The sequence below is a fragment of the Castanea sativa genome, chromosome 5 (assembly GCF_040712315.1).
Source record: "Castanea sativa cultivar Marrone di Chiusa Pesio chromosome 5, ASM4071231v1".
NCBI classification, from domain to species: Eukaryota; Viridiplantae; Streptophyta; class Magnoliopsida; order Fagales; family Fagaceae; genus Castanea; species Castanea sativa.
In genome coordinates, this window is record NC_134017.1 from 48,062,696 (window position 1) to 48,075,122 (window position 12,427).

The window sequence follows — 12,427 nt, forward strand, 5'->3', positions numbered from 1 at the left end:
GGTCAGAGGATTCTCATCAACCAGCTTTTGGAGCAAGTTGCCGATCCATTGCCGCCTAATGTTGAAGAGGACCAGCTGCATAAGTACGCACGATGATACATCCTAGCGCTACTGGGGGACACAATATTCATGGACAAATCCGGCGATAGGGTGCATCTAATGTGGGTGCAACAGTTGGAAGACCTTCGTAACCCACGAAGGTACAGTTGGGGAAGTGCTTGCCTTGCATGGTTGTACCGAGAGCTATGCAGGGCAAGCGAGGACACCAGTCAGATTGGTGGGTGCTTACTGTTACTCCAGTATTGGGCATGGGCCAGGTTCTCCTATTTGTGCCCCGCAGTTGAGCATGGTCCGCCAGTGGGTGCTTATGGTCCTCCAGTGCGTGGTCCATTGTCCCTGAAGGAAGTCTTTACCTCATGCACGTCATATACATTATGCGATCATTCCCTAAGCCTATAATAATGTAACTTGATTTTATTTATTTATTTTAAAGGCTTCTAGCAATTTTTTATGTCAACATTGCGTAAATTTCAATTAGAGGTTCAATATATATGATCACGTTAATATACTCTAATTTTGTGATTGTCATGTGGCTTGTATGTGCTTTGTTTTTTATAATCGAGTTTCTTATTCTATTGATATTATTAATTAAGTAAATATCTATAAGATGATCTCAGTAGTTATATGTGATTACATTATAGTTTTAACATTGGAATTATCTCTGTACGAAAGTTGTAGATATTGATCTATTGCAACTGATTGTAGGTGGTTGTGGGTCCCAAACAAGAAAAATAGGCCCGCCCACATCTTCAGGGACAGGTATCGCGAGCAAATAGCTTCAATGTTGCCAGGCCAGGTATGAAAATGCATTGTTTTACATGTTTAGGAACAAGATATAGGTTTGGTGAGCTTTGAAATATAAACATTGCTACCTAATGTGTTGTGTACTTGTTTTTTGGCTGTTGTAGGTGGTGTGGCAGCCATATGAAGCTGAGTTAGAGGACCTTCTGCCATGGTGCGTTGCAGGGAGGGCCGTGTGAACGGCAACGGTGCCACTTGTATGTTTCCACCTAGTAGAAAAACATACACCGGATCGTGTCGTTCGTCAATTTGGGATGATCCAAGAAATTTCTCGCAATGTTGACACCGACACTGTGCTTCATGGCATTGATTTGAGGGAGAAATTCAGTGTTGATTGGATGCGAAAACATGTTGTGCATATCGATGAGTAGGGTAATCGCCTTCAACGGCGTTGTGAAGCAGTGCTTGGTGATATGCCTTCACAGCACGAGTACCACGACTGGTTCAAAAGGATAACTCGGAGGTTCATAGATAGGCCTGGTGCTATAGTGACTCTGCTGGTAACTTCTCAATGTCTTCTACATCTTACCATACTGAAATAGCATGAAACCACTGTTTAGATAACATGATAGTATCACATTTTTTGCTTAGCACTTGGTCTCTCTATAATTTGCAATTATTACTAGCAGAACCAATTCTGAACCAACATTTATTTTATTATCGATTGGCATTGTTGATTTGGTATTGCATTAATAATATGTGTGGTTTTTCCATGTGCAGATTGAGGGATACGTCCGTTTTTTGAGGCGTCACCCAGTGGGCACGGAGGACCACAAGGACATTACTGAGGTCCTGACGGCAGTGCATGCAATTGAACGTGTACAACCTCCTATTCCTGAGGCCACGAATGAGGAGGCACCTACTCCTACGGGCCCAAGCACTACTAAGGGCCCAAGCACGAGCACAACCCCAGCCGGATGTCTCCCTCGTCCGCTTGTTGCTAGCCCTCGGGTTGTCCCTACCCCCGATCCTTCTTCATCCACCCCACATCCATCCCCTACCCCCACCATTCCTTCACCCACCCCACATCCATCTCCTCGCCCCACCATACTGACACCCACTCCACATCCTTGTCCTGGGTCTGACATTTGTCCACCCACTCCACGGTCATTTCCTCAGCTGTTACCCATTCCATCCTTTGACCTGGGTATTGATCCAACTCCACCTGACATGCAGCAGGAGCCACCCTCCCACAGTACATCTACTGCCCTGTCTTCAGCCATCGACCTACCCCATGTTCAGGCTGAGCAGACTGTTGGGTTACCTGCAGTGGCAGAAGGTCGGCCGAAACGCATATCAAAGGCACCTCCTTGTGGGACAGAGGGGCACAAACATGGACACAATGCTGGGCTCGAGGCATCTGACGAAGGACATGCAAGACCTCCTCCTCATTATACGAGACGGCATAAGATTCAAAAAAGGTAACTCAAAGCTGAATGTGAAACAACACACTTTATAACTAGTGGGTAGAAATGTTTTCACATTTCAATCTACTATTGATTACTTCATGATATTATTATGGAGATCAATATGATTTTAACGTACATTTTTGGAAGTAGGTGATGGGAACGAGTACAGAGGGGGCCAAAATGACAGTGATGCAGGTGTAGAAGACGGTAAGCAACTACTCTGACTTTGGCGGTTAAATCAATGGCCATTGTCTGCTACTATGGTAAAGTCTTGGGCTGCCAAGCCTAAGTAACAATTGAGTTTGAGTCTTGAGAGTTGAGAGTAGCTGCTTAATGCATATGTCATGAATGGTTGGACCCGATTGAGAAGTATGTGCATGTTTTATCTCTAAGTTACCAACATCTTCAATTGAATTATTTGCTTTGCACATGAATCTGATCCTAAACCATGTTGCTTATGTACTCGCTGTACGTGGTTGACACGTGGTATTTTTGCCAAGTTTTTTAGTTTTTACTTTTTCAGAGATTCTAAATCTAGGACATGGTTTGATTTGATGTTGGTGTTTGTAAAGGACTAGGATAGATATGTTTCAAATGCAACCCTGAAATTTTTGACTCATGAGCTGATGAGCGTACTTTCTCTGGTAATGATGTAGATTAACCACAAAATAAAAAAAAAAGTAAATTTTTTTTTGTTGAGAAACACGTATATAATGGACACGTATATAATGGAGAGGATGAAATAAAAAAATACACTCACACGTCAATACCACGATAATACTAAAACTGTATGCAGAATAAAAAAAAAAAATTTAAATATTTATTTATTTATTATGATGATGGTATTAAACTAATCATACCTCAATTTGTAAGTTTTTTAATAGATCTCCATTAAAAGTAGCTACAAGTCCATAAGCATTTTTCTTCCATAATTTACTTCACAGTGAAGCTAATACGAAAGGTTGATACCCATTTATGTTGTAGTGTTTCTTGTGTTGGGAGGTATCCTTGTTGAGTGATTGTTGAATAATGTAATCGTTTAAACGAATCCCTGTATTAAAGTTTTTTTTTTAATGAGTTATGTTTATGTAGAGTTTTTATTTGAATCTTTATGTGGATGACTGTAAGCATTGTTTGCAGCCTGATAGATCAGATGAACAGGCCAGAGTTGAAGCTACTGGGGGTGGAGTCATCTTTGTGAATGGAGCTCGAGTTGAAGGCATTCTTGCAATGTCCCGAGCAATAGGTAATATTTTACACATTTAACCAAAGTATTTCCTTGTCAAATTACATTTACGACCACATGGTATTGGTATGACTCCTAAATGTTCTTATTGCATGATTACCATTTGTGGTTTTATAAGGTAACATTTTAAGTTCAATTGAATGCGATTTTTCGTTTCTTATTTTTTTTAAGTGGTTCTAGCAAATGAAAATGCTTCTGAAACTATGGTTGTTTGTACACCATATAAGTTAGCAACATGCATTGTCTTTATCATTTTCACAATGTATTCTCTTTTGACTTAATGATTGAATGCGTCTCTTGAAGGTTGTAGTAACAAACATATAGGGACTGCATTCCTTTTTTTTTTCTTTTTTTTTTCTGGTAAACCCTTTAAATTGTGAGGCACTCTGGTGAATTGAGAAGTCAGATGGGTTATGTCATTTTGTGTCAGTTTACATTAGGATTCAGCTATTTGTGCATCAAGCAGGTCAATCCTTGAAGTGGCCAAGTACAGAACTTCCAGTACAATGAAGTGGTTAGTCTGATCTTGGCTTGCCTCTTGACTTACAACTGAAGTTGTCTTCCAAAAACCAGTATAACAAACTTTGCCATGGTGATCAATGGTAAACATTCTTAATTCATGTCTTGGTTTTTGAAGATGTTTCATCTCTCATGTTGAAAAAGGTTGAACAATAATGAACATCTTCTCGTATGTCCTTAGTGTAAAAAAGGTTCCTTGACGTTTTTAGGAAATTTAATATCATGCAATTATAATATGGACATGAAGCTTAGCTTGTCTGTCATTATACATTGGAATCTGAGTGGGAGATTCTTTTTCAATATAAAATTTACTTGAGCACCTATAAAGACAACAACCAAATCATGGGTCTTGTTTTATTTTTATGGGAGTTTGGTTATTTGGATTCTGACAGTAACATTTGAAGAGCTGAGTTGTCAAGATGTGACCTTGTTTAATAACTCACCGTGATCCATTATAGTGAAGAGGAACTAAAATGGCTTAACCATGACAGATGTGATTATGGACTCTGCATGTTAAGCTTAAATGGCAGTAGGTGTTCATGGATAACTGAGAGAGATAAAGTAGCTGTTAGGTTATGTGAATGTAGTTTATGGTACTAAGCAGAGTTATTTGTTGATGTGTATATCAGTTTCTTATTTGTGTAGGATTGTTGTCTTCATATTATGTGGCTGCATCTGGGATAATGGCTAACATGTTTGAGTCATTTTTGTATAGCTGAAAACCTCTAAGCTGAAGATGGTGAAGCTAACTTTGATTGCCCGTGTAACTGATGGTCTTCCACTAGCAGAGGGTCTGGATGATGGCCGTGATTTAAAAGATGCTGAATTCTACAAACAGCAAGTGAAGGCTTTGTTTAAAAACCTATCAAGAGGTCAGAATGAGGCTTCAAGGATGTCAATTGAAACTGGCCCTTACGTGAATGGTATCCTTGTGAGATTTTTCATGTGTGTGTGTGTGTATGTATTTTCCCAGTATTACTTACAACTCAGATAGAAACAACAGTATTATTTCTGTTACAATGAGTACGCAATCTGTTTATAGTTTAGAGAGTATTCAAACACAATGTGAAACCCAACTTGATTCAATCTACCCAAAACTGAAACCGCAATTGAATTGGGGTTGGCTTCAAACACAACGTGAAATTATGGAGATTTTATATCCATAATAGATGATTGTGAGATATTGAGTTCCTTGTAGGCGTTGTGGTCTAGTTAAAATTGTTCTATCATATTTACCTAACTAATGCAAGATTTGATGGGGATAGCAGCTTCAGTTTAGAAATTATGCTGTCTTTTTCAACATGTCTCTATGCTGAAGTACCCTACTTTTATATAAATATTTTCTGGGTTTCTTTTAAAATATACCTTTTTTTACTTGTTGGGTTCTATTAAAACAAGCATAGCTTTTTGACTCCTTCATTGTGCTAGAACCACTGTTGATTCAACCTTCTCTTCGTAAACAAGAGTTGGCATGTGAAGAAAAATAATGAGCTATTGTGTCTATTGGCAATACTAAAATTTTATAGTTTACAATATTAGCTTGGTTCATACAAGTATAAGAAAATATTTTGAATTATTGAACTAATGAATTAAGGAGGGGCATACTATCTGCGGCAAGATTAATGTTACAGTGTCTTTTAGGTAGCATCCAAAGGTATTTCCTTTTCTAATGTCCCTATTGTTCTAAACTTGCTAATTTCTTCTTGCTTATGTGTTGCACTATAAATCCACAGACCATTTCCAATGATTTTGGGGTGTAATGAACTTGATTGTGCTGTTTGAAGAAGAGATTGCGAGTTGGTCGATACTGATATACTGCACTAATAATTATGTTTAAGGATTTCTAGGTTGAGATTAGGCTTAAAGAATAGCTAAATATGGCTATAAACTCTAGAGAACAAATGCACAAAGGATAGTAAGGAAGAAAAGGAAGAAGAAAAAAACAGCGTGGGTGAGAGAGAGATGAGACAAGATTGCCTCAGAATTAGAAGGAGGTCTTTTTTGGAGTTTTAGCTAGAGAATAATTACTAGAATATTTACTGTCAGTTGGGTGCAACCACTTAAAATTCTAATTATTGATGTTTTTAGCTGTTTGTCCATAACTTGCTTAAATGGAGATGACATCTGTATAGTGTTTTATTTTATTATATTTTTTTGCTACTGATGTTTTGGAAAATTTCTTTACCTCTTTATGCAGAGATATTTTGAAGTGCAAAGCTAATTTTTGAAAGGGTGCCAGCAGGAAACAAGGGACAATTGGTAAAAACATCTCGCATCCTAAGTATGTGATTAGCTTTTTGTTCTATCTTTTTCTTATGATGAGAAACATCTCAGTTGATCTCATATGCAGAACCAATTGAGGGCTCTATAATTGTGAAGCAAGTCAGCTAATGAAGCATACGGAAATCAAGGTTTTATATCTTACATAATCGTAGCTTGGTTCATAAGGTGTATAAGAAAATGAGTTGAAATTATAGAAGTAATGAACGATGAAGTTTATACAGGACAAAAGCAAGGTTATAGTGTCTTTTAGACTCCATCCAAAGGTAGACCTTTTCTATCATCCTTAGAGTTGAAAACTTTGGGGATTTCTTCTTGGTCTGGTGTTGCATTAAAGATCCTTAAGTGTCCTTTTCCTATTAATTTGGGTCCTATAATAGTGATTATACTTTCAGAAGAAAGGTATGTCAGTTGGTCTAGAATGGCAGCAGGCATTGTTCTAGAGTAATAATCAGAAGTGTTAGGAATTTTAAAATTGAATTAGACTTAAGGAATATATATGTGTGGTTAAAATTCTGCAGAGTGAAGCAAAATATATATGTGTGTGTGTGTGTGGGTGGGAGAGAGAGAGAGAGAGAGAGAGAGAGAGAGAGCATTGCATATACGGAGAAAGAGATTGCATATATGGAACTTATGACTTAGGTTTGTGGTCCTTCACTTTTGTCTTTGTTTGTTTCAACATGTTCCTTTGCTTTGGCCTGTTATGTCTATTTAGACATTATGTTGGAAAGATTTGTTTCGTATGTTCTGATGCTATCGGCTGTCACATATCTTTCGACTTGTGTCTCTGTATTTGTTCATTATCATATGTTTTTATTTTGTGGCTAGTTTTCCTCCTTACGCTCTAAAGTCCTTCAGTTTGAGATCATCTTGAGCTTTAGTCTACAGTTAGTAATCTTAACACTGATACAGGTATCTCCAAATATTGTAGGTAATTTTAGCTTTACAGAAGAGATTACAGTGAAATCTGCTGGAGTTGCTGCCATGAATATTGTGTCCAAGAAATTGAAGAAGAAACATAACATCACTAGCATGAAGCTGCATAAACATGGGCTGATGCTATAAATGGCTGGGCGTTCCTTGCCATGCATTCGAGTGCAAGATATGCACATTGTGTTACAAACATGTAAGCATGAATTACAATTTCTTACTCAATTTACTTAGATATTGTATACATGTTGGCCAATGAGTTATGTCATTTATCTTTCTAATGCTTCACTTTCCCTTCTTTTCCCAGATGGTCGAGAGAGTAGAAAAATATGAACATATATGTTGAGCCACGCGTGCGAGAGGAACAATTGAACAGAGTCATCTTACTTCAACTTCGTACAAACTTGGAAAGATGGTGAGCAGTGAAATTTTTGTAATTGGAAGATGTTCAACAACTACTACTGACTCAATTGTTCCATGTGTAATTCAATATACATACTTTCTCCACTTCTCATTTAAATTGTTCAATCCATGTTTTTTTTTTTTCAAAATTTTTTTCTTTAAATAGATTTTTAACCATTGCCCTAAGGGCATCCGTTAACATTTTTGTTTAAAATTTTAAAAATAAATTAATATTGTCCAAGTCTTATCACTCTGTTAAGCCACGTAGGATATATAAACTAACGGACATAGATAGAAGCTTGAAAAATAGAACATTTTGCAAAGTTTTAGGGAGGAAAATTGAACACTCTTTTGCTGTGACTGGGTCCAAACCAACTTTCTCTTGAGCAATTAACCTTCAATCCAATTTTGCAAAAAGCAATTTTCCTTTTCATGGCTCTAACTATTTGTTTGAAAACAACTTATCTAGCATTTTTTGCTGAAAGTATGCACAGGAAAGTAATAAAATAAAAATAAAAACAAATAGATTATAGAGGCAATTAAAGTTGATCTTACAGGATGTTTTGCGCTGTACAACCACTGATTAGTAAAATATTGTTCTTTGTTAATTGCATCAAACTATAATTATGTCTTGTAAAATCTTTGTTTAAACACAAATGAAAGACTCCATTATTCATTATTGCTAGCACCTTTTATTCAAAGCTGCCCATTTTTTTATGTTTATGTACTGAATTTTTCCTCACATGAATTATAGGGATTTTGATGGTAAATTATGATTAAATACAACATGCCAATTATTCATTATGAAGTTCTTTTGTATATATTGAGAAAAATCTTTGTTTCCTCTGGCCTGATTTGCAATGCCATGTGTAGGATTGTTGGGGTTGGCACAAATCCTCAATAGGGAAGTCGAAGTTAGCTTCATGATTGAATTAGCAAAGTTAAAATCTTTATTGGGATGTACATGCCTTTCACATGTTTGAATTATAAGTAGACATGGGGGGTTTGTTTGTGGGTAAATGCATGCGGGGTAGAAAGTCAATTGAAACCAGCTCTGTGATTTTGGAGGGAGTTACAGTACCAAGAAACATTGTTCAAAAAATAAAAAAGTATCCTCACATTACCATGCGTCTCTTGAAATATGCATTGAACTGTTAATTAAACAAGAGTTTACATCACTAAAAAAAAAAGTCTTAAAGTGATTGTCTTTCTGCCCAATTTTACCTAACTAATATGAACAATGGAACATGATTAATTGCCTTGTTTAGTGCTTCATGTTAGATTTAAAAATGTACGCACTCTTCATTTTTGTAGGACAATAGCACATACAGATTTGAAGCTAGAATTGTCCCTCCATCCCTAATAAACTTTGAAAATAGGCAACCAACTATTTGATAACTCTTCAAGATGCCTTAAGACAGTTAACCACAAAATCAGCTCTATATATTGAAAGTGGTTCAAGTCTCCAATGACTATATGTCCATAAACTCACATCATAACCCACACCACCAGATAAAATCAATGATTGGGTAGAAATGTTGTTGATTTCGTCATTTTATGGAGGTTCATATGGCGGCCGGTTTTCAAGTTCTGCTTCAGCAGCAGTGAGATTCTCTTTAGCTTTAATGATTCTTTCTTGACGAGATTCTTCTTGCTTCCTCAGGTCTTCCATTTCTTTATATTTTTCCCTCGTACTTGCACCCCCTATAGAAAATGTAAATGAATGGAAACCTGAGGATTTAGGATTTCAAGAGTGATACTGTCATTGAAAGAAGCTAGAGACTATCTTTCTCTTGAATTTCACAGCCAAGTGCCTGACATAGTGGCCTACATGAAAACCTTGCTGGAAACTGAAATCATATCGTGTCACTTTAGGTGCTACAAAGACACATTCAATCAAAGTTGCCCAGGTCTGGTTTCATATTTCTAAAAAAAAATTATTCATTTCCAAATGAAGCTAAATTTTTATGAAATAGAATTGATTGATTCTCCGTACCCTGGTCTCTCTTTTTTTGTCTCTCCCAGTGGATGCTCCAAATGTAATGGTGCAATTGGTTACATTGGCTCCATTGGAAATGAGAAGTTTGGAGAGGAGATGACAAAAAATTAAAAATCAGCGGGTGTTAATGTGAGTTTCTCTTCGTCTTAGACTTACAACTGAACGTTGGTTATGTCTTCACCTTCTTCCTCATGTTAAGACAATTATGAAAATTGTAATTAGGTACATTATTACAAGGATGAATCTACATCAACTGGAACCTGTGCTGTTTGTGTGGTTGGTGGTCAGAGGTCAGTTCATATGTCTGCACGTAATCTCGAAATGCAAGGTCAGTTCTATCTTATAACTTTGATTGCTCGGTTTCATGATCTCGAAAAATTGTATCTCCTTCATTATAATGGGACTTGTGTTCTCTATAATAGCTGATGATTATCAGGTACACATCTTATATTTATGGAATTATGAGAAATATATTTGTCTATTATGACTTTGGTGTTAGATGTTGGAACATTTACAGTGTTCAATTCTAATCTGCAGGAAATTGGAGTTTTAGTCACAATATTTTTTGCCTGTTCCATGCTTGCGTTGGCCTGATTTTACCTTCACTGGCGAAATTAAGGACAACGTATGTTAAAGTAAGTTTTCTATCTTACAACTTTTGAAGAGTCAGCTATAAATTTTGTCAAGAAAGAATCTCCTGTGGTGCCTCGTAGCTGTACGTTTCTTGTCACACGATTGTATTTATTCTTAGGTTTGGAGGTTCATTTACATTTTGTATAGGGGGTGCAAGTACGAGGGAAAAATATAACGAAATGGAAGACTTGAGGAGCAAGCAGAATCTTGTCAAGAAAGAATCATTAAGCTAAAGAGAATCTCGCTGCTGCTGAAGCAGAACTTGAAAACCGGCCACCATATAAACCTCCATAAAATGACAAAATCAGCAACATTTCTACCCAATGATTGATTTTATCTGGCGGTGTGGGTTATGATGTGAGTTTATGGACATATAGTCGTTCGAGACTTGAACCACTTTCAATATATGGAGTTGATTTTGTGGTTAACTGTCTTCAGGCATTGTAAAAAAGATATGAAATAGTTTTTTTTGCTATCATAAAATGTATTGGTGTACCTATAAAATAAACTGTGATCTTGTTGTTGTATTGGTGCAAGAGTCCCCAATGGACTACATTGTATGTATAGGTATTCTATTTGCAACTGTAAAGTCTGGAAACTAAACTAATGGTCATTATGTTAATGGTCAGATATTTAGATTTTATGTTGTAACTTCTTCAGTTAAATCAATCTTCAATCCAATTCAAGTACTTAACTTAGGCCACCTAATCCAACGCAACCCTTTATTTATACAAAAATCTAATTTCTTTTGTTGATAAGCCATGTACAAGAGGAAAAAATTTATATTTTTGAAACAGTGTCATAACTCTATTTTAGATGTGTTTCATAGTTTTGTTATTTATCTGAAATTAATTATCAAATTTAGGAACTAAACTATTTAATTTATGTCTTTGAAACTAAACTACAAATTGTCCAGAAATTTGAAATTAAACACCCTCTATTTTAGATTAATTTTAGAGTTTTGTTATTTATCTGAAATTAGTTATCAAATGTAGAAATCGAGCCTTTGAAACTCAATTTTTAATGTGGAAATCGAGTTTCAAAGGCTCGATTTGATTTCAGTAGCTTTTTAAATCAAGTTTTAAAAACTCGATTTTCATTGAAAATCGAGTTTCAAAGACTTGATTTACATTCGTGTACCACCAAATATAAATCGAGTTTCATAGACTCGATTTACATTGAAAATCGAGTTTCATAGACTCGGTTTACATTGAAAATCGAGTTTCAAAGCCTCGATTTATATTGAAAATCAAGTTTCAAGGACTCGATTTTTAGTTTAGTGGTTTTTTTAAAAAATAACATCCCGTGGAAATGCCGCCTTTGAAACATTTTTTAAGCAAAGGAAATCGAGTTTCAAACACTCGATTTCCACTGGGATTTAGTTTTTTTTTTTTTTTTTTTTTTTTTTGCAGCTACTGCAGCAATAAACCAGAATTAGTTTTTCCCTTTCCCTACAGTAGTAAACAACTAGATACAACCAATCAAAGGGAGAGTAGTACATCAGAAACAAACAACCGAATTAAAACAGTTACTATTCATTGCTGGCTACGCAAAAGCTGCACAATGCAACTAATGTAACGAGTACAATGGATAGCAAATAGTTCAATTACAACAACATTCAGCAATAAAAAAAATATAAAAAATAACAACTAACTAAAATTAACATAGTCTACATTCGGCAACAACATTCAACAATAAAAAAAAAAAAAAACACTTGTAGATAACCACAGCATTCAGCACTTGTCCATACAGAAGATAACCACAAGTCCCACGTACATTGCCAAAACTTCAATCGAGTCTCCGCTCGCCTGACAAACATGAAAATACAATCGTTAGTTTCCAAATACGAAGAACAAAAACCAAATGAAATTCATAGCATATTATATAAAAACAGTGAGAGCACTTGCCTAGTTTGTAGCACTACCACTTGTCGAAGCCCCACGGGAATTGGGACAGCTTCTACGGTTATGCCCCTCTTGATGACACACTCCACATCGCTGCCTCAGTTGAATCTCCCTCAAGTCCGGATCTTCCCTCCGGCTTCCCCGTTCTCGCCGTACCCCATCCATTTCATTCCTTATTCTTGAGGCCACAGGACGACCTTTGGCCCGCAACAGCTGTGGGTCAGGCACCCACCGTGGTCCGCGA

At 36.4% G+C, this 12,427-nt stretch overlaps 1 protein-coding gene across 1 annotated transcript; it reads left to right on the forward strand.

Moving 5' to 3' along the window:
- The first annotated feature begins 1,274 nt into the window (after positions 1–1,274).
- Positions 1,275–2,286, forward strand: LOC142636050 (uncharacterized). Its single transcript, XM_075810117.1, has 2 exons — positions 1,275–1,361; positions 1,582–2,286. The coding sequence occupies exons 1-2, from the start codon at positions 1,275–1,277 to the stop codon at positions 2,284–2,286; spliced, it is 792 nt and encodes a 263-aa protein (XP_075666232.1).
- The last annotated feature ends 10,141 nt before the right edge of the window (positions 2,287–12,427 follow it).

Coding starts and splice junctions, on each gene's coding strand:
- LOC142636050 (XM_075810117.1), top strand. CDS start 1,275: ATGCCTTCACAGCACGAGTACCACGACTGGTTCAAAAGGATAACTCGG. Junction 1,362..1,581: donor GTGCTATAGTGACTCTGCTG/GTAACTTCTCAA, acceptor TTCCATGTGCAG/ATTGAGGGATACGTCCGTTT.